Genomic DNA, 22,425 nt, shown 5'->3' on the forward strand with positions numbered 1-22,425 from the left:
ACTCAACATTAATATTTAAAAACTAATAGTTATCAATCTCTTTTTATGTTTATATATTTTATTAACCTATTACAGCATTATGAATTAATGGACAAGCATTTAAGCTGCTTAACAAACCGTTATTTAATATTTAGTTATCATTTAGGTCGCTGGCTGCAAACCTGAGATAAATCAAACGTACTAAGACATTTCTATTAAGTATTTTGAGATAGATAACTACAGTACTGGAGGTCGAGAAAACCGGTTTACAAATAGTAGATAGAACGAAATATCTCAGTTATTGTACAGTCTAGAAAAGGAATTGCGTGCAGTAAATGATAAAGCTGTAAATTCTAATACGCTCTCTAGTATGTAGGTAGCTGTTGGTGATTTTACAAATTGTTTTTGAATTAATAATTTTGTTGTCTGTATTATTATAATTGCTTTATCTTTGTTATAATATTTGATTCAGGTATATCTAAGTAAATTGTACTACACGCTATAATATAAAGTAGTGTAACTTACTTTCACCAATATTTAAATTCCGAAATAAATGTAGTTATTATTGTATGTAGTGATTTCAATTACATAAATGTCTGATTCGCTTCATCCAAATATTAAGATATAATTATTATATATTTTATATATATTCAAACTAATTCAATATATGTAATCATACACTTACGTTTGTATGTATTATATGCAATCATACACTTGAGCTTTGTATTGTAAACTTCTGTATTTATTTTATATGTAACTACTATATCGGAAGATATGATAAGTACACACATAGTAAATAAATAATGAAAAAAATAGATAACCCACAAAAATTCCAATTTATAATAATATATTACTAAATGAACTAATAACTTAAACATATTTGAATACTAAGAATGCGTTTACACATAAATAAGATGAATAATCAAAAAGCAATTAAAAACTAATCGGAGATTAAGGAAAATTCTTAGAGGACGAGATTCAAATGTTTATTGTCCTTAAATCATCCGCTGTGGAATTCCTGAGATCCCTATTATAATACGTCTTCATAACGATTGGGCCTATCTAAATTATGTTTTGACATAGGAATATTTGGTTTCTAATCCACTCAAAAATGCGATTAGTATTCTCGCAGTCTTATATCAAAACGGTCTATCTATTCCAAGAAGTTGGTTTAAAAATATTAAATTCCTAATACAATAGTATATCGACACGCGAAGAATTCGGCATGTCTCAAAGTTTAACAGGAAATCGTTGCATTAGCATAATGCATTCGGTTGTCTAACGAAATTTACGGCAGACGGCTTTTGAATATTTCCTCTTTAAAATGGATATGGCGTCGATGTGAAATATAAAAATAAAGTTTCTAGTAGGTATACTTAGTTTTATAATGTATTATATAATATCCTTATTTTTAGAATGTCTTAGAAATTCTTATTTTAAGTAATGGTTTTGTCATATAAATCTGATGTTTATTTCTTTTCTCGGAAAATCTCACGTAACATTATTCAAGAGTTCTATTAATGAAATTGGTAAAGTTTTTGAAATTCACAAGGACTTTAAAGTATACTCTATCAAATAAATAAGAATCATCAAATAACCACTCTGTAATAACTCCACTTCAACTTATTTGGCTAATAAATGTGGTCTATTTAGTTTAATCTAGAAGGGGATGAAATAGTCTAAGATGTGAGGAACAATTTATAGTACTAATAGCATAACTTTTATGCTTTAGTATTAGATTACGAAAATGGCGCCGAACTAGTGCAAAAAGTGTTGGGTTCTTCCAGATGACTATTTGTAGAAGATTAACAGATAATATTAAACATGGTTGTACAGAACGTGTTAATAAACACTGTAGCCAGATAAACTGTGCTTCTCACTTCCTGCTGAGATAATAATTTGCACGTCTCGTTAAACATTTTGCTGATGAGAAAACTGACAATGGAATTCCTTTAGAATCTTCACGCTTGTGCGTCATATGTGCTTATATACAATGCTTTCCCAAGAAATGAGCGCAAAACACATTTCCTATTAATTCTCACTTATTGTGGTGAATATTTTTTAATTATTGTGAGATAATTAGTTTCGTGATTCTTTTATTTCTATTTTTAATAATTTAACACATCTATAAAGAAGAATTTGTTACTAATGCTTATTAAATTTGTGTGTGAGTAACTTATTCACAATTTTTTTTATGGCACAAATCAAAATGGTGTTTGCAAATGCGTTTAAAAATTGAATATCTAGTGAACAATAATTTATGTGATGACACAAGTAGAATAACGTAAATAAAACATTTGTAGTAACTATAAAAAAAATATATTCCGGTACCGGGAATCGAACCCGAGCCTCCTGGGTGAGAGCCAGGTATCCTAGCCACTAGACCATACCGGAGATGTTGAAACCGAGCGAAAATTTCGACTTGATGAAGAATTATAACGATACGACTCAATCCTAATTGGATTACTTCTTCCAATTGCAAAAATCGTAATCCCTTATACATTTTTGTAATGCTATTGGAATAGTTACATTTTTTTAAAATAAATAACTGTGGTAAACCACTAGACCAACGAGGCTGTTAAATAACTAATATCGATATTTATCACATATGAACCGCATTTAATCATACACACTCATACAATTTATAGAACAAGGAGCTTCCTTCAATATTGTCTTCACTTTTATCTCCGCTTAAATATGCAAAGGTTAACACACAACATAATATAATTAATAAAACTAGTGATATTGTGCTGTTTAAGGAATAATCCAAACGTACACCAGGCACAATAGATTCATTGTAAAATGCATAGGACGCCCACCCACAGCGCAATGTAGACTTGTGTGACCCATTGTCATAACACGTACAATACAAGCGCGGTAGTATAATTTTATAAGTAAATCCATACTTGGCTTCTAAGTACTTTCTGATCAGAGAAAATAACAAATATAATATTTTTATATTCGTGTACTGGTTTTTACACGCGATTTAACTGCATTTTACAGGGTCCTTAAACACTGCTGATTTTCTTTAAGACCCGTTCGGTTCGAAAGGATATGAAATAAATAGATAGATAGACTATGCAAACAGACAGACTTACTTTCACATTTATAATATTAGTATGGATATTATAGATATTTACATCATCAAAAATATATAAATTATACAAAACACATACACATATTAGATATGGACGAAACATAGTATTTCATCTATAAAAAAAATAATTAATATATTCATTCATGTATAAATTTAAAATTAGTATAACGGCCGCGCCCTAGAAATCGTATTGGTTAATTCCTGATTTATATATTTTTTCCTCTTCTTTTACTAAGGCCTAACTAACGTAACTTCAAACTCCAGTCATTCTCCATTGGACTACCGCGCATGCAAATGCTAAACTCCATATTAATTCACTAAAAAAATATCCCCTACCATGTATCGTATTATATTTAAACTATTAATGCACTTATTAGACTTAATGAATAACTCACACAGCAACCAACCTAATCTGTGTCGAGTACTTAAGACGAAACCAGACGTCACGTCAATCAATTGAAGTTCACTCTAACATTAAACATATGTTACAGGCGCGAATAACCACATTAGTTTTCCCTTACCACGATTATTCTATATTTGTTATCATCCAGAAAAAATAGTCATTATTACAGTGTCTATTATATTTTAAATATATTCTAATTTTAAAATTAAAGCTCACTATTTATATTTTTATATAATTATTACTAGAAACTACTTCAAATTTAAATAAATATGGTAAAGTTAATTAACTTTATATGAAACTATAAATAACAAACTAAACTAACTTTACACAAGGGTATTTTACAAATACACATTTACGAGTAAAGTCACTTTATCTATGTATATTTTTATAAAATAATAAATAAGCTTCACTTTATTATTTTCTTTTATCAGATTCTAGATTAACAAGATTATTACAACACTGTGTTCCAAATTAGTTCCCTTTTATATAGTGATAAAAATGCAGTTCTCTTCAAATATTAATTAATATGAAAATGACATCTATAATAATACCTATACTGAGGCCATTTTTGGTAGGTTTAGTGTATATTTTACAAAAAAAAAATATCTATTTAAAATTAATAATAATCCAATCGAGTGTTTCTCGAGTTAGGAAACAATGGTAATGTTTTGTATAGGCAACCTATAATGTTTCAACCTATTTATCAAAGTCAAATTAGTAGGTGACATCAAGGCGGAAAACATATGGCATATTAGTGTTATTTCACGATCTCTCACGTCTACCGTATCATTATATATAAATTAAGTGTTAAGTAAATTATACTGATTTATATTATAGTGCGGATTTATAAGATACATCATTGTCACTATCGTTAGGCCACGCCATAATAGTATATATACTCTATAAAATAAAATCTATTATTGTATAAAACTACAAAGTCTTTTCTTCAGCCGTGCAACATGCTTCGTAACTTGTGTCTTGGTTTGAAGTGAGATAGGGCAGTGAAATTACTGGTACAGTATCATGAGACTTTGGTTTTCCGTAATTGAGACGCATGACCCATATATACACGGTAAATATTTTTTTATTAAGTAGGTTTACGGCCTGAAAATTACTTTATACACCTATTGCTCTGGATGAAGTCATATATAAATGAATAACTATTCAGTAGGATAGATAGCAAGAAGCGGGGTGTGTTTTCTTTATAATACAAGCTTATTAAGCATTTATCAAAGTAAGTCTCTGCAAACCATATGCTGGACATTCCATTATTATATTTTATAGATCTGACTTTTCTGCTGTGCAGTAGTCACAATTGTATAGCGGCGACGGTTGCCATTAGTTGGACTATCAGCTGGGAAGCTAAATCATGACTACATTAAATTATGAATAATTTATTATATACCAGCTACCATGCATGTATGTGCATGTATTCAACATATAAATTTTCCTCTTAAATTATTCTATCTATTGAAAAAAACTGCATTAAAGTCCGTTGCGTAGTTTAAAAGTTCTAAGCGAAGAGATCATTTTATATTATGTAAAGCTTAAATGTGATTTATTAAATCTAAAACTCAATATATAGCATGAGTCAAAGTCTATTCTGGTATAAAAGTTGTCTTTCGTATTTTTTATTAATTAATATATAATTTATTTTCTATTCAATGTGTTTTATTAGATGTAAAATTTAATATAAACGACAGTTCGTTGTACTAACATACAAATCAGACGATCAAAATCTTTTAGTTTGCCAATAATATTTCTCAAAGCCATAATGTAACGGACGTTAATAAAAATTACCATATTATAAACACATAATAATGAGCATCTATACATAATATATGGTGCTCAAAAATATATTTCTACTGTTTATAATAATTAATAATATGTCGCAGTTGTAATGACCCATTATAGTCCTGCTATTGGGAATGAGTCCCTGTTTCGTAAGTTTTAGCCTAATTTTTCCTAGATGGCAATGGAATGGTCGTGATGAGCATTAGGCACCATACCCCGTTGTGGAAAATTTTGCAGGAATTAATCACAATGGTATACATAAGCGCAATTCCAGCAATGAGACCACTTGTCAAAAAAATATTACCCGAATATGTTTGTGGACGCGTTCCGAGCAAATACATATTAAGTTTTTAACTGTCAGCAAATCAGTAGAGTTTAAGTACTCTCTAATACAAATAAAAATTGACGATATTAATCAAATATTTATCTACCCCTAAAATACATGCAATCATATTAATCACAAATAAGGTTATGTTAAGAAATATTTTTACTATACAATATTCCCCAAAAATGCCCTAATATGAGTTTTTCTTCTTACGTATCAATTAATTTATAGTTAACCTGATCAGTAATAATATCCAAAAAAAATCAATAATGTACAGGTAACTCTGTCTATTTCATTGTACTCCACGGTTATCGAGGTAAATTCATTTTGACAGACTTTCATATGGTCCTTGAACATCGAGCCAGGATATATAGGCCACCTGTTAAATAGTTTTATTCCTTATTTTTTGCTAACGATATCGGATGTTGGTAATAAAGAAATAAATAACCTATTATTATACTTCTTATTTAATATAAAATCAATAATAGAACGTGTTCAAAAAAAAAATATTTTTGTTTTTATATATCTTTTATTTATTAACTCGAAAAACTTAACATTTTTTTATATATCGTTAAATTTTCTTTCATTAAATGAAATGAATGGATTGGAATATGATTCTCCAAACCAAGGTTGGTCAACCTTATGTAATGACCACAGTGTATTTTAAACACCATATATCTGAATAGGTATACCCACTGTCTTATTAAATAGCCGTTAGTCATCGATACCTCTGTGGAATTACACTCGTGTTTCCACAACAAATGATATAGTAAAAAACGTACAAAAACAAATTTATGTGTCTACAGGGACCGTCCTCGACCGGTGTCCATTACATGATATCCTACTTGATTTATTAACGTGGATATCTCGGCAAATAACTATATAAAATAATGCTGTGAGGTCCCTAGATATAATGAAATGTGGGCGACGGCCGAGTATGACTGTTGTACGCTTTTTGTTTTATAGAACTGGGCTTTAATAGTGAATTATCGGCCATTATTATGATAATCACATGAAATATTGAGTAAATGTCCATTGAATTTTTTAAATAAATTACTAGTATTTTTTTTGTCAAAAAAATAATGTGTATTTTATCAATTTTGTCATTTATAATAAGGAATTTTTATTTAAATTATATATTTAAAATTTTTATTCATGTTTGTACCTATCTAGAGTCCGTATTGTTTTTTCACAAAATAAAAATAAACCACTGATATTTTTTTCATAAAATAAAAGAATTTGAAAAAATATAGGCTTTAGTAACAATTACGTGATATTTCTATCGATAAATTGAATTAATGTCTGGACATTTTAATGTAATGTGACCTTAAATATATAATTCGAATTTAAACACGTTTCCACGAAATCAAGAAATGAGCTTCGAAATTAGAATTCAATTAAATAAATTATTTTAATTTAATTCCGTAGTTATATTAATCATGGTAATGTTACAATAATATCTCAATTATTATTTTTTGTTTTAGAATTATACAACTACAGTAGAAAACAATACTAACCTGATGGAAAGTGATAGCCTTCATATATATATGTAGGTATATATAGTCAGTAGTCCCCATTACTAACAATCCCCACTCCCCTAGTTAACCGTACTAAAATATATTACTTCATTAGACTTCTGTTCTTCTCGTAAGAGAATAAAATAATATTTTCGGTCAACGTCGGAACTTTGTACGGCATATACATTCTCTAAGACTAATCCTGTACAGGAAAGGTTTTTATGTCGTATAACAAGTGTAAAAAAGATATATAATAGTAATATATTAGCGACGAGTGTTGTGGGTTGCACTCCAGATGTTCGTTGCTTACTTTCTCATAATACAGGGCATATATTCTAGTTTGAGGAACAGTCAATTAGTTTAATTGATATATTAGCTTCCTCATTTTGTATTATTAAAAATATGATTTATATATGTGAAGAAACTTTCAGCACGTGGACGTGGTCTATTGTTGATATTGTGGTCAAAGCAACACTTTACATGCCAGCAGTTCGTTCGGTATATTTGAAGAAGAACGTGGCAGTGGATGAGGCTACTGTTCTCTTAAAGATTTGGTTTGTTAGTGGTGTTTTCATTACCGGAGAATTAGACAGAAATTGGTATCTGTCTAAGTATTGATAGTAAAATACCAACACCTTCCTTTTCTAGTGACAAAATTCTCTCTTGCAATTCATTTTTGCACAATTTAAGCAATATATTACATGAAAACTTAACTAAAAAAACAATAAAAAAGAAAAATCTTATGGAAACATATGAATAAAATACGTTCAAATTGATACAAACTAAAATACAGTACTAATGAACAAGTAATCATTAATAGAATTTATTCTTCCAGGAACCAAACCTGTAATGACTGGTAGAGCATAGTTTACCAAATCACCAAGATCATAATTTATTTTAATTGTATATAAGCGCAGTGTAGTTTACTAGAGTTATCTATCTGTGCACTAAAACATTATCAAAGATAACAGTTTAGATAGAAACGATATAGTGCACTGCTCCCTAATGAGATGCTGAGCCACATAAAACTAAACGACGAATGGAAATACAGCAAGCCGCAATAAATATGATCAAACAAAACATAGATTAGAGCAGTGGTTCCCAACTTTATTTCCAACCTTTTTATTGTTATCATTTTGTTGTCAGTTGGAACAACAATATTCAAAAATACTCACTGTTAACTGTCATTTCGTTGCTTTTATGATATAAAAGCCTACATGCGAGTTCGTGTTGAATTTTATCTTTATAAAAAATCTTTAAGATCCCTTCAGTTGTATTGTCATGAAAAGGTAACAAACAGAGAGACTCACACATTTTTAGAAAGAATATGCTCTATTTACTAACTAGCCAGTATAATATTATATCATCATATCGATCCTTGCATACAACCTGCACACCTTCAATATTTTTAATATGTAATTTAATTATAAATCCCTATTAATATGTAAAAGCGTGTCTGTTTCTCTGACTTGAAGGTTGGGAACCACTGCAGTAGAGGAAGCATCTCGTTGCGCAGATAGACGGTCATTTGTGCTCATAAATAGAGGACGCGTTTGCATGTCCAAATTACAGTAGGTTAGTTAGCTAGGGTGTGACTGAACTTTATCAAAGAAGGAGTAGATTCTATTTTGACAATATTATGATGTGCATGCTAAGTTTATGCCAATCAAATATAGAAACCAAAAAGGTAATTTCATGCAAATCTGCAGTATAATTTCTTGATATTATAATAGAATACTACTGACTATATTCGTCAGGTAGAAGTTGGCTTGCGTCGGGCAGTGTTAGCCGCTCCATAACTCCTTCTACAGGTTTGGAGTGTCATCTGCACTCACCCCTATCGTTCAGTGAAGCTCTAAACGCCAGCTGCAGCCAGCAGCATTAGAAAAGTTATTAAAAAAAGTTAAAATTTTTTTCGATGTAAAAGGTATATATATCTTTGTTGTCGTAAAATAATCTATCTTAATATCAAAAATTAATATCCGTTCAGCCGTATAGACGTCGAAAAGATAACAAACGAATAGTTAAACAAATGTACAGTTTTGAGAACATAATATTAGAAATCATTTCAGATATAAAATGAGCTAGACTCACTGAGGATTCACGAGGATAAATTCAAGGAGCAAAAACTGCATTCATATTTTAAAAAGTTTAAGGACATTCGTCTTATAAAATTTCACGGATGCCAGCTCTCAGTTATACTTATAATTGGCAAGTTAGCTGTCACTGCGATATGAAACGATGCCTTTGTTTTGAGACAATAAACACTCTTTGTTTCTGGAGTGGTATCCGTTCTTCGAGGATTTGGTGCCAAGTGAATGATGAATGGCTTAGACGTCGAGGACTCTCGTGCTTATTCACAAAGTGTTTCTTTTGTCTTGTGTACAATTTGAACTAAACAGAGTATTATTTTGGTATTTAAATTTTGCAATTTCAAATTCTAAAGGGAAAGTGTACGTTATACATATAATATTTTTGGATAGATCGGTTTTTAATTAGGTACATCAGTTTTTATTGTTATGAAAAATCAACAACATAAGTATATAAGTTTTTAATCGACATAAGAGAGAAGATATAACATGTCGTAAATGAGGAAATAATGGTGGTTATGTATTAGCTAAGAATTGGTTGTGAGTTGACAATAGACCTCTAAGCGTTTCATTTTTGGCACTATAAACATAAAAAAACATATGTAAATTGAAAACAACTTGTGATTTACGTGTGTATGTATTTCCTGTGCAATAATACATATAAGAAAATTACAATAAACATTTAAAAAACTAAATATAACGTGAACAAACGTATTTTGAACACGGTCTTCAAAAAACGTTTGTTTTCCGAATTATTATCATTCGACGGTTACGGTGAGCAAGTTACTACATTTATTTTCATGATGTTAAATGAACCGTTATAACAATATAATGTATCAAAGAAATTTGTAACAGATAACAGAAAGGACAAAAAATAACAAAACGCAGACAGAAAATGGTGAACGCATTAGTCGGCGACCGAATTGAGGTTTTTAATGTCTTTATAAGTGCTGTCTAACATAAAGTTAATGAAACATCCGTTTTTATTGGTCTACCTGGGGTGACACGAATCTAGCGGCTTCTAACCCTACATTATGTTTTTCTTCAAATTATTTTCTATCCCTTTCCTATTCAACACTTCTAGAATGTTGGACAGAGATGATTGTATTTGAAAAACAAGCGTCGGCAAGAGACATTTCATTTAGACAAGACGACCCCCATCATTTGATAAGCCGATGAGGCATTTTAACATTAATCCATTAGAACACGAGAAATATTTCAATTATTTTCAAATTATGTTTTTTCTTACCATAAGAAGATTATACTCTAGTTTGTGGAACAATAGGATCTCTATCAATATGGATGAGAGGATAATCCATGATCTATAATTGACAATATAGTCGAAAGATCAATCGAGTATATATCAAATCTTTTATAGTAAGGAGATTATATTTCATATTTTCTCTTTGACTAACATAGTATTTAATGCATTGTTTAAATAAGATATGTCAGTCGTATGACGTGATTCATCATCATATGCTATATGTTCTTGATACAAGGAGATTGCCTTCGAGACTGCCAATCATTCGGCTGGTGTGATGGCAAACGATCTACTGTTGATACTTGCTATTAATTTACCTAACAAATAAATACCATTTCGTCCTCCTTAGCATTATGATTAGGTAGCCTGAACACATGAAAGTAAAATAATGAGATTTCATTATTGTTTAAGATAGATACGAATGTGTAATATTAGTTCACTCCGTGCAAACTAGATGGCGCCACAGGTAAATGTAGATGGCGCTATTAAGATTTTTTTTGTTTTAATGACCTCCCTATAGTAATATTTTTTAATAAATTCCTATCATCCCTATTGAATGGTAGTTTCAATTGGAACCCTCAATAGCAGCTTTTTGACCTCACGGTACCTATTTGTTCATTGGTCGTCTTCGAGCCGAACGTGTTAACCAAGTTCAAGGTGGTACCAGTTCAACTCCTAAGTCGCAGTGGATTGCTGTGGAAAGGAGTTCCCTTGACTCAAGTGCAGCAAGTAGTACGAGCAGTCGGCGGTTCTACGGTGGCGCCACCTACCGGACGTCGGCGGAACTAATTGCGGACGGCGCGCGAGCAGTCGTCAGGAGAAGAGTCAAGGGCGGAGGAAAGTATTACGTCACAGTGCCATCAGTGTGTGAGTGGAATGTGAAGTGAAACCGTGAGTACATTTAAATTATTAAAAATTCAATGATAGGCGAAATTGAACCTTATATCAAGCGAAGAGAAGAAACATAAAAAATAAATAGCTGTTTAATAAGCTGAACTAATTTCAACCTTATTTGCAAGAGATCAAAAACTTAAAATATTTAAGTGTCTATTTGGGACTTGTAATATTTTCATATAGTGTTAATAGTTATTAAGTGTAGTTTTAGACTTAGAATTGTAAGCGAAAAAACGAAGGTACGGGGAACCTATGCCCAATTTTCCCTAGGTTTCTCAAACACTTAGAAAAATTTTGAAAATTTTTAACTTAGAAATTTTCTCATATATTTTTATTAGATTATCTATTATACCTACAATAATACAAAGTAAATATTAATGCCATTTACATATAAGTAGCAGTAAAATAGTACAAACTTTTACTTTGAATAAAAATAGTTTTTCTTTTACATTTTTTTTTATTTTATTATTGAATAGTAAACTTAGTGGTAAATAAAAAACATGGATCCGTTATTTAATATACAAAATGATATCAATTTAAGATTGAATAAATATAGAACTAATTTTAAAAAGAGTCCGAAGGAACGTATTACACAAGAATATTTAGATAGTAGATTACAAGCATTAGAAGAGTTATGGTTAGAATTTAAGGAGGGCCATAAAGAAATATTAAAAATAGCTGCTCCTGGTAAATTAAAAAGTCATGAGTATGTAACAGAACAATTGTTTGATAAATCAGAAGAGTTGTATTTCGATTATAAATGTGAATTGTTAAAGTTAAAAAGTTTTGAAAATAAAAATAGTAGTAGTGTCAATGTATCCAATGATGTTGCAAATGTTAAGTCGAGCCATGTTAAATTACCCCGCATCATTATTGGTAGTTTCTCAGGAAAATACACAGAATGGCCAACATTTAGAGATTTATTTATTTCGATGATTCATAATAATGACTCATTAGATAAAGTTCAGAAGTTACACTATTTAAAAGGGTATTTAACGGGTGAGGCGGAACAACTTGTTCGACATATTCAAGTATCGGAATGTAACTATGATCTTTGTTGGAAACAATTAGAAGAACGTTATAATAACAAGAAGTACTTGTCTCATTGTATATTAAAAAGACTACTTAGTCAAAAAAATGCGTCCTCAGAGTCATCTAGTTTTTTAAAGGAATTACTAGATACATCGTCCGAGTGTTTGAGTGCCTTGTCTAATATTGGTATTAACGTAAGCTCATGGGATATAATTGTCATTCATGTATTAACTTTAAAACTTGACCCTGAATCCCGTAAACAGTGGGAGCTTAACGTCACTAGTAATACTAATTCCGATTCGTTGCCTACATTTAATCAATTTAAAGAATTTTTAACTAGTAGATATAGAGCACTAGAGTTCGTAGAACCACACAATAAGAAATTTGAGAATAGATGTTCACTTAATAATCCTGTAAAAACAAAGGCACTACATGTTACAAATGTTACAAATATAGCTTGTGAATTTTGTTCAGGCAATCATAAATTGTGTTTTTGTAAACAGTTTGCTTCTGAGAGTTATAACAAAAGACATGAATTTGTAGTTAATCAACGTATTTGTTTCAACTGTTTAGGGAGTAACCATTCGGTAAAATTTTGTCGAAAGCCCATTAGTTGTAGAATATGCAAGAGACGTCACCACTCTCTTCTTCATTCTCAAGCAGGGTCGTCAAACGTTAATCAAGGTAGCATAGTACAAACGGTTGATGCGATTCCTTCTACGAGTCAGGAAATTGGTAATGCTTCGAGTGGACCAATTGTCTCTTGTTTTAGTCAAAATAAAGTTAGTACAATATTATTAGCTACTGCTTCAGTTAATATTAAAACAAGAACCGGGGAGTATAAGATGGTTCGAGCCTTGATTGATCAGGGATCACAAGCTTCTTTTATTTCGGAATCCATAGTGCAGGTGTTCGGTTTAAAAAAGATTCCTACAAAAGGAACAATATCTGGAATTGGAGGTAAAAGTTCAGTTGTTTCAAAATATATTGTCATGCTAAAGTTAAAATCAACAACAGATCCATCCTTTACAATGGACGTAAAGGCTTATGTTTTAAAGCAAATTACTTCATACTTACCTGAGTCACGTGTGTCTATTGGCGATTGGGATGAATTCAAGAATATTAGCTTAGCAGATCCGCATTATGATACACCTAATAAAATAGACGTATTATTAGGGGCTGAAGTGTACAGTCAGATTATTAAAGATGGAGTAATAAAGAGTTTTGCGGGATCTCCAGTTGCCCAATGTACTTCACTAGGATGGATTTTGTCTGGTCCCATTAATTCTGTAAGTCCTGGTAAACAAAGAATTGTTAATGTTGTTATGCATACTCACGTCCAAGAAGATGACGCGTTGAAACGTTTCTGGGAGATTGAAATGGCGGATAATTGCTGTAAGAAAATATTAACACTAGATGAACAAAAGTGCGAAGACATTTTTGTTGCAACTACAAAAAGAGATTCTGATGGTAAATATATTGTTAAGTTACCATTTCGTACGGATGATCCTCCTTGTAAAGGCGGTAATTCCAGAGAAATAGCTATCAAGCGTTTTTATAATTTAGAGAAAAAATTAGCAAAGGATAACAAGCTTAAGAATGAATATACTAAAGTGATAAATGAATATTTGTCTATGAACCATATGAAATTAATAAAACAGCCAGATTATAAAGCAAATGAGTCAGTTTACTTACCTCATCATGCCGTGGTACGTGAAGATAAGTCTACCACCAAAACAAGAGTTGTGTTCGATGCATCCTGCAAAAATGAAAACGGTATATCATTAAATGATACATTATTAGTAGGACCTACGATACAAGGCGAGTTACGTCACCTTATTATGCGCTGGAGAAGCTATCCCGTATGTTTAACTGCGGACATAATTAAAATGTATAGAATGATTAAAATAGCAGAAGAAGATAATGATTATCAACGAATTATATGGAGAGAGAATATAAATGATGAAATAAAAGACTACAAATTATTAACTGTCACCTTCGGAACATCATCAGCTCCCTTTTTAGCAGTCAGAGCACTTAATCAGGTGGCTTATGATGAAGGAGAAAGGTATCCTTTGGCTGCAGCACGGGTTGCTAAAGAGTTCTATATGGATGATTTAATGACCGGAGGAGAAACAGTACAGGAATGTTTACAAATATATCATGAAATGAATGAACTATTAATGAAAGCGGGATTTAAATTACAAAAATGGAATAGCAATAAAGATGAAATTATGGAGGTAATACAAAATGATAAAGAGAGAGAAGGAAGAGAAAAGGAGATTAGTAATACAGATACAAAAATAGAAAATATAGAAATAAAAACAGATAATACTATTAACATATTAGGACTTACCTGGAATAGAAACCGCGATGAATTCCAATATTCAGTGAAGTTGCCGCCGCTGTCCGCACCTGTAACTAAAAGAAAAATATTGTCAGATGTAGCTAGGTTATATGACCCGATGGGTTGGATAGCACCTAGTGTAGTAATAGCTAAAGTAATGATACAGAAACTCTGGTTGGCCGGTTTAGAATGGGATGAAGAAGCACCTAAAGAGTTAATAAAAGAATGGCTTACTTACCGTTCAGAACTGCCACAACTTACTGCATATAAAATTCCCCGATGGATGTACACTAAGCATGATAATGTCAGCGTTGAATTGCATGGCTTTAGCGATGCATCTCAAATAGCATACGCAGCTGTGGTATATGCTCGGATTATAGATTCGAGTGGAGTAGTACACGTGTCATTAGTTAGTTCAAGGAGCCGAGTAGCTCCCATAAAACAAATTAGTATACCACGCTTAGAACTCTGCGGTGCAGTATTGTTAGCAAAATTACTAGTAGAAGTTGCTGATATATTAGTTGTTCCAATAACAAACGTAAAGGCATGGACCGATTCCACGGTAGTATTGGCTTGGTTGAGTAAGCACCCGAGTAGTTGGAAGACCTTCGTAGCGAACAGGGTATCGGAGATATTAACAGTTTTAGATTCCTCTCATTGGTATCACGTGTCATCCAAACAAAACCCTGCGGATTGTGCCTCTCGAGGATTGGGTCCATCGCTTCTTATCGCCCATGATCTTTGGAATTCCGGTCCTGAATTTTTATGGAATAAAGATATAGAATATTCTAAATTAAAATGCAATGAAACTCATTTGGAAGAAACTGTAAAGGTACATCATATAACTATAGAGAATTTTATTGTAGATAAATATTCGGATCTTACAAAGCTTATTAAAATTATAGCATGGTGTAGACGTATTATTACAAAACAAAGGATTTTAGCAGAGAATGGACAATTAAATTATTTAAACAAATGGGAACTGGATGAAGCATTAATGTGTTGTATTAAATTGTGTCAACAAAGAGAATTTTCTCAGGAAATATTAGAACTGAAAAAATATGGACAAATTAAAATAAAGACAAGCAAAATAACTAATTTAAGCCCATTTATTGATAAAGATAGTGTAATTAGAGTTGGAGGGAGAATTCAGCAGTCACTGGAAAATAATAATGTAAAGAATCCTATTTTATTACCTCATAAATCGCACTTAACACACCTTATTGTAGCCAATGCTCACAAAAAAACGCTGCATGGTGGTCCACAACTAATGCAGAATTATTTACGTACAGCTTATTGGATTATCAGAGCAAAAAATGTAATTAAACAGTACGTACGCAAATGCATAACATGTATAAGGCATAAGGCAAGAACACAAACTCCATTTATGGGTAACTTACCTTCTGTTCGAGTTACTCCTGCACGTGCATTTTTATGTAGCGGAGTCGATTATGCGGGTCCGATAAATTTGAGAACATCAAAAGGTCGAGGTCATAAATCGTACAAAGGATATATATGTTTGTTTGTGTGTATGGTGACAAGGGCAGTCCATCTTGAGGTAGTGAGTGACTTGTCAACTAAAGGTTTTATTGATGCATTTAAACGGTTTGTATCGCGTCGTGGTTATTGTTCTGAGCTATGGAGCGATAATGGATCAAATTTTGTAGGTGCTTCTAAAGAATTAAAATGTTTATTTAATGCAGAAAATTCGTCGATGTCCAAGGAAATAGCTGAAATTTTAGCTACAGATGGTACTTCATGGAAGTTTATACCTCCTAGGGCACCTAATTTTGCTGGTTTATGGGAGGCAGGGATCAAGTCCACAAAATTCCACGTAAAACGCGTGATTGGGGACGCTACTTTAACATTTGAGGAAATGTCTACACTTCTGTGCCAAGTGGAGGCATGTTTGAATTCGCGCCCAATTTCAATAATGAGTAATAATCTAGAGGAACCATTACCATTAACTCCGGGACATTTTTTAATAGGAGAACCTCTAGTAAATGTTCCTTCACCAAATTATGAAAACTTAAATATTAGTTCATTAAAAAGATGGCAATTGGTTCAACGAATGCTACAACACTTCTGGCGTAGATGGTCCAATGAGTATTTGTCACATTGTATGCAAAGATATAAGTGGACACATCAAATTCCCGAACCTCAAATTGGCGATGTTGTCTTGATTAAAGAGGATGATTTGCCTCCAACTAAATGGCTTTTGGGTAAAATTGTCGCAAAACATACTGGAGCTGATAATATTACGCGTGTAGTTACATTAAAATGTAAAAATTCTCAGATCAAACGCCCTGTTTCTAAAGTATGTATATTGCCAGTTACTGATGATAATAGTAAAGTGTAAAATGATTTGTTATTTACATATATAAATACTTGATACATGTTTAACCTACTAGATGTATTTTTTTAGATGAATTTAAGTGAAGGACTTTGTTTTCGTTTATTGTTTTATTTATACAGTCTACTATGGAGTTAGTCATAATTGTATATTATAGAATTTGTTTGAAAAATGTATTTAGGTTTATAAATATAACTTTTAATGGTTCAATTTATTTTGTGCTTAGGTTATTCATGGTGGGCGGTTGTGTTGTTTATAATAAGATTGTTAAGGCCATGGTGTCCTTGGTGGGCGGTATGTTTAAGATAGATACGAATGTGTAATATTAGTTCACTCCGTGCAAACTAGATGGCGCCACAGGTAAATGTAGATGGCGCTATTAAGATTTTTTTTGTTTTAATGACCTCCCTATAGTAATATTTTTTAATAAATTCCTATCATCCCTATTGAATGGTAGTTTCAATTGGAACCCTCAATAGCAGCTTTTTGACCTCACGGTACCTATTTGTTCATTTCCTTTCATATTTAACTGGTGTTTATACTAACAATGTTTATGCTATTAGTGTAGGCAAGATTACTATTACAATGTCAACTACAAAAAATACCTTTAATAAAAAATAACAACAAATCTAACAGAATGGAATAGAAAAATTACTTTTTACTTTTTTTACTTTCACAAATTTACTTTTTTTTTATTGAACCATCACATTTGTAATTCATATTCAGTCAAGATGAATGGACAAGTACCTTGGTTGTTGCTCTATTTGATAATTAAGAATGTAGTATATTTTTCTATTTTCATACGATTAAAAACTATATATTAAACATATAATCACTATAACATAACAAAACAAATCATTCATACATAAGATCAACACATATCTACGAACTATAATTTTACCCTAATTATTTTTTCATTAATTCATCAAGTCATCACAATTCAACGACAATACAGTTAATGCTATCTCAAATATTACCCCATATGATATTTCAATAATTAGACCTCTAAATATTGTAACCAACAAGCTGTCACCACCCGCATCGTGGACAATTGACGTAATCATCACGAATGAGATTTCGGTGTGTAAAACGGAACATAATTGCATTGGGCCACAACCAAATTATTGATACAATCACTATTCAATGATAATTCCATTTACCGAAATGGAAATTCACCCGCAGATCTGCGGGTTAAGGTCGTATAAATAATTTTGAAGATACGAGTATATACAATCTGCCATATGATTTCGTAGACAAAATCTAACTAAAAACTATAATATTCATACCATTTCGAAAAATAACTCTCTACGATTGAGAGCTTGATGAATTAAATGGATAGACATAATAAAATAACTTGTAAATGAAATCTGATTCGAAACACCCAGTATACTCATAAGCAAGCAAATAAATCTGCCACGTTAAATGTAAATATTTTTAGAAAAATGTGTCAAGTGTTGCCTTCCATTCACCACAACATCGACATTAGTAATTTTAATTACTTCATTTGTGATTACTGTCGACAGGAGATATTATTTACTATTATTCTGGCATAATACTACATTTAAATAAATATTTCTAAACAACTTACATTTTTTTCATCTGTAATTAACCTTGATTTCAAATTCAGTATCTGAATTACAGCGTTCAACTAATCTGAAATATTTTCACTATCCAGTTTCATTTTACCATTTTGTTTCGAAAGCCTGTTAAGAGTCACATAGAAAAGAAATAATGATCATAAACTATGAATAATACTGACAAACGGTAAAATAATTTGACCATACATATTTATATGTATAATAAAATTATTAAAACATATGTATTCAATACACCTCAATCAAGACGAAATAGACCGTGTGGATAAAATATGACACACAATTAATTGATTCAGTAATGTTTTTAATCAAAATCTTGATTATGCTTCTTCAATTCAATCAATAAGCATTTTTTTATCTTATATAGCTACGAAGTGGCCATTAATTTGAAGGAAAATAAAATTATTAATGCCTATTTACTTAGAATTTTACATAATATGGTTTTTTATAATTAAACGATTAATTATAAATTCAAGATTCACGAAGCAGTGTTACTCGATTATTTGTGATTTATAAATGATTACCTGCTGTGCTTGCCACTTCGTTTATGTAGATGTCAGGACAAGTAGGTAATCAACCAATACACAAAGAGAACTCATAGTTTTGGTGTATTTTTTGTGTATTTTCTGCAATGCTAAGTAACTCTTGATGATTCTTTTATGGTAGATTTACTTTGGAACAATATTTTATGTGTGTTAAGTAACATGACTTCAAATGTTGATAAATTATTTCTGTTTCATGCACCAATAAATTGCATAATGCATGTTTTATCTCATATTTACGATAAGTATAGTTCTTTTTTCAGAACTTAAGTGACCGTCTATTTTTTTATAGACGGTATTGTCGAATGTCCTTTACTGTGATATTCGAGCTAATAATACAACCTGCTTATTAACAAAGTGTTCGGAATACGGTAACAGATTTCTAAAGCTAATACGTGATACTATAAGCATTATAGGGTTAGTTCATGGCATGGTATTGTTAGTGACCGTACATGGCTGGGGCATGTTAATTTGAGCATTTCCATGCTTTAGTGAGCACATTAAGCCGTTAGCCTTGGTTGTACGTAGATAACAGTCGTTAAGCAAAAGCTTATAAATGCTTTGACAACTGTGATAGTGTTGTTTACCATTATTTAGCTAACCTCGACTAAGCAATTATTTATTGATGATTAGTGTACTACCTGACATCCAATTCCAATTCATATGTAGTGATCAAAAGCTACCGATAAATAGAGCTAGAACCCACCAGATGAAAAGTGGTAATCTATAGTATCGCTTATATCCATAGACATCATGTTATCATGAAATGCCCATAATACCACTCATGTGTTGCCATTCCGATAGAATATGATGTCCCGTTTCTATATCCATCATACCATCCTTTCTGATGCCCCACCAGCGTAAACCGTTAGTTCAGGTTTAGGTTTAGGTAGCAACATTCCATTATAATACATTAAATAAAAACTATGATTTAAGACGCAAAGCTTTTTAAAAAGATTGTTTTATACTAATTGTAATAAGACTAATATTGTATACTCTACTTGCGAAAAATTTGTAGTTCCCTAATACTACTCTCACAGCGTTAGAGGCCATTTTAACTAGGCAAGTTATGAAAATCAAATTCTATTGGAATTAGTAGATGCGGGCTTTTTAATCCCCCAGGCCAACATTAAATTAGGATGTGAAAATGGACTCTAAGAACTATGAAGAACCAGCCATCGCTGCCAGTATAAACCTGTACAATTTGATAGGATTGGAAACGGGCCTAAAGGCGGCTTTAAAAAATCTTTCCAGCGGTTCATGTGGATGAATGAATATTTTTGCCCTCTCTCTGTCTCTCGTCTAGTAATAAAATATATTACGATTAAAAACTTTTAATAATTCTACTCCTCTGATCTTATTCTCTACCTACATTTGTTTGGTTCATTACTAAAATAAACTTTTTATATTTACTAAGATATTTTGCCTGAGTCTACTAAATTTTGCTAACAAATCCAATTCTCAAGACTTACAAATGACACTGTAAATGTTTTTCGCGTATCGTGGGGCGTGGATGTCCAAAACCAGGCTAGGGGAGTAGTACAATGACATTTATTTGCAGCTAGCCACAAAATGTACTGCACTGTTTGGTAAGATTTATATTCCAACATGTTGTAATCTCTCCTCCCTTGGGCGTGGGCGCATTTGTTCAAAACGAACAGTTTCCTTCGATATTTACCCTTGTTGTATATTTCGTTTAAAACATCCCTGATAAGGCCGAGTTGGGCCTCCATATTTGTCGATAAGGGAAAATATGTTAATTTTGCCTCCATGAGAGAGCCGATATGACCTACTAAGTGATTGGGTTCCTGATGTGTTGGCGTGTTTTGAATTCGTAGTGAACGAACTGCTTTAAGACCGAACCAATGTTTACAAATTGCTAACTGAGTGGAGAACAAAAATTTACTCTAATTCTATTCTGGTATTATACTGTGGTTCGATTTAAACGAAATATTTTATAGCGCCGATTGCTGTCCATAAAATGAGAGGGATTGTAAGAAAATGATAATAAGATACCTATTTATCGGGAAATGAAAAATATCATTCCACGAATTGAAGATTATAACACAACAGAATGTTTACGAAAAATGGAAGTAGGTCAAATCATCCGTGAAATAAATCCACTTGAAAATGCAAAATATTACCGAAATGGATGCCTTTTCTCACAATATGGCGCCACTAGAATTTCCATCTTTTATGAAATATTAAGGATTACGTAGACGGCCGTTTCATAAAATCTAATTTTAATTAAAAAATAAGCAAACGGTAATTAATTTTGTCGGTCTCTTTTCCCGGATACAATGGCGTACAAATTAAACGTTAAGAGCCAAATAGCTTGCGGATAAATTCAACTGCAACATCTTAGTCTTTGATATTTATTTTTTTCTAATTTAAATTATAATAGACAAATTAATTCTTCCTTTTTATTAAAGAAATTAAAAATAGTAATTGCCTTAAAATTTACGGTTTGTTCATATTTTTAACATCGAATAAATTAAGTTTAATTAAAACGGTCGTATATAAAAAAGTGTTAATTTGGCTGGATGGTCCTGATAAACTAATTTGGAGCTCTATAAAGTAAGAGTGACTCAATTTCGGAGCGCTTGGAGCGATGTTTTATTTGTCGGCATATCTTTCTAAAATAATTAGATTGGGAATTTATAGGTGTCATCAGCCGACTGTGATTTAGGAGCACAAACTTATTCTGTGTCCGTATTGTTTAAATAAAATGTAGCTCTACTACTTTATCAACAGTGACAATATCTTTGATGTAAAAACTTGATAATTTATATATTAATGTAACGAGAATTTAAGCATAATTTTATTTGTCATTTCTTTCATTATATGTTATTCATAAAAAGACTTTTATTGAGAAAACTCTTTTGATATTAATATATTTAAAAGTTTTTTCTTTATTCTATAATCAAAAATATAAAACAAAAATTATATTGTGTCACCTTCTCTATCTACCATAACATTAAAATACAATTTTCAGTCATAAATAGTTTTATTACATATTTTTACAACAATTTTATTGTACAATTATTTAATTCTTACATGACTAGAAACATTTTAGTCGCTTATTAACATCAAGATTTTAGTTGTTCAATATATTTTCCTTTACAGTTCCGTCTACAGATTCTATTGACAAAAACTCACAAAAAAACTTCACAGAATATTTTCTTGAAAGTATGTT

The 22,425-nt window shown here is 31.3% G+C and overlaps 1 protein-coding gene and 1 non-coding gene across 2 annotated transcripts; one reads left to right on the top strand and one right to left on the bottom strand.

The window, feature by feature from the left end:
• Nucleotides 1–2,301: 2,301 nt before the first annotated feature.
• Nucleotides 2,302–2,373, bottom strand: Trnae-cuc (transfer RNA glutamic acid (anticodon CUC)). The gene has a single exon. It is a non-coding gene; the product is annotated as a tRNA-Glu (tRNA).
• A 9,487-nt stretch (nt 2,374–11,860) lies between these two features.
• On the top strand, nt 11,861–17,098 carry LOC131851034 (uncharacterized). Its single transcript, XM_059201457.1, has one exon. The coding sequence runs from the start codon at nt 11,861–11,863 to the stop codon at nt 17,096–17,098; it is 5,238 nt and encodes a 1,745-aa protein (XP_059057440.1).
• Nucleotides 17,099–22,425: the final 5,327 nt, after the last annotated feature.

Source organism: Achroia grisella, unplaced genomic scaffold, assembly GCF_030625045.1.
Source record: "Achroia grisella isolate CSIRO2021 unplaced genomic scaffold, CSIRO_AGI_Agris_v1 utg780, whole genome shotgun sequence".
Taxonomy (NCBI): domain Eukaryota; kingdom Metazoa; phylum Arthropoda; class Insecta; order Lepidoptera; family Pyralidae; genus Achroia; species Achroia grisella.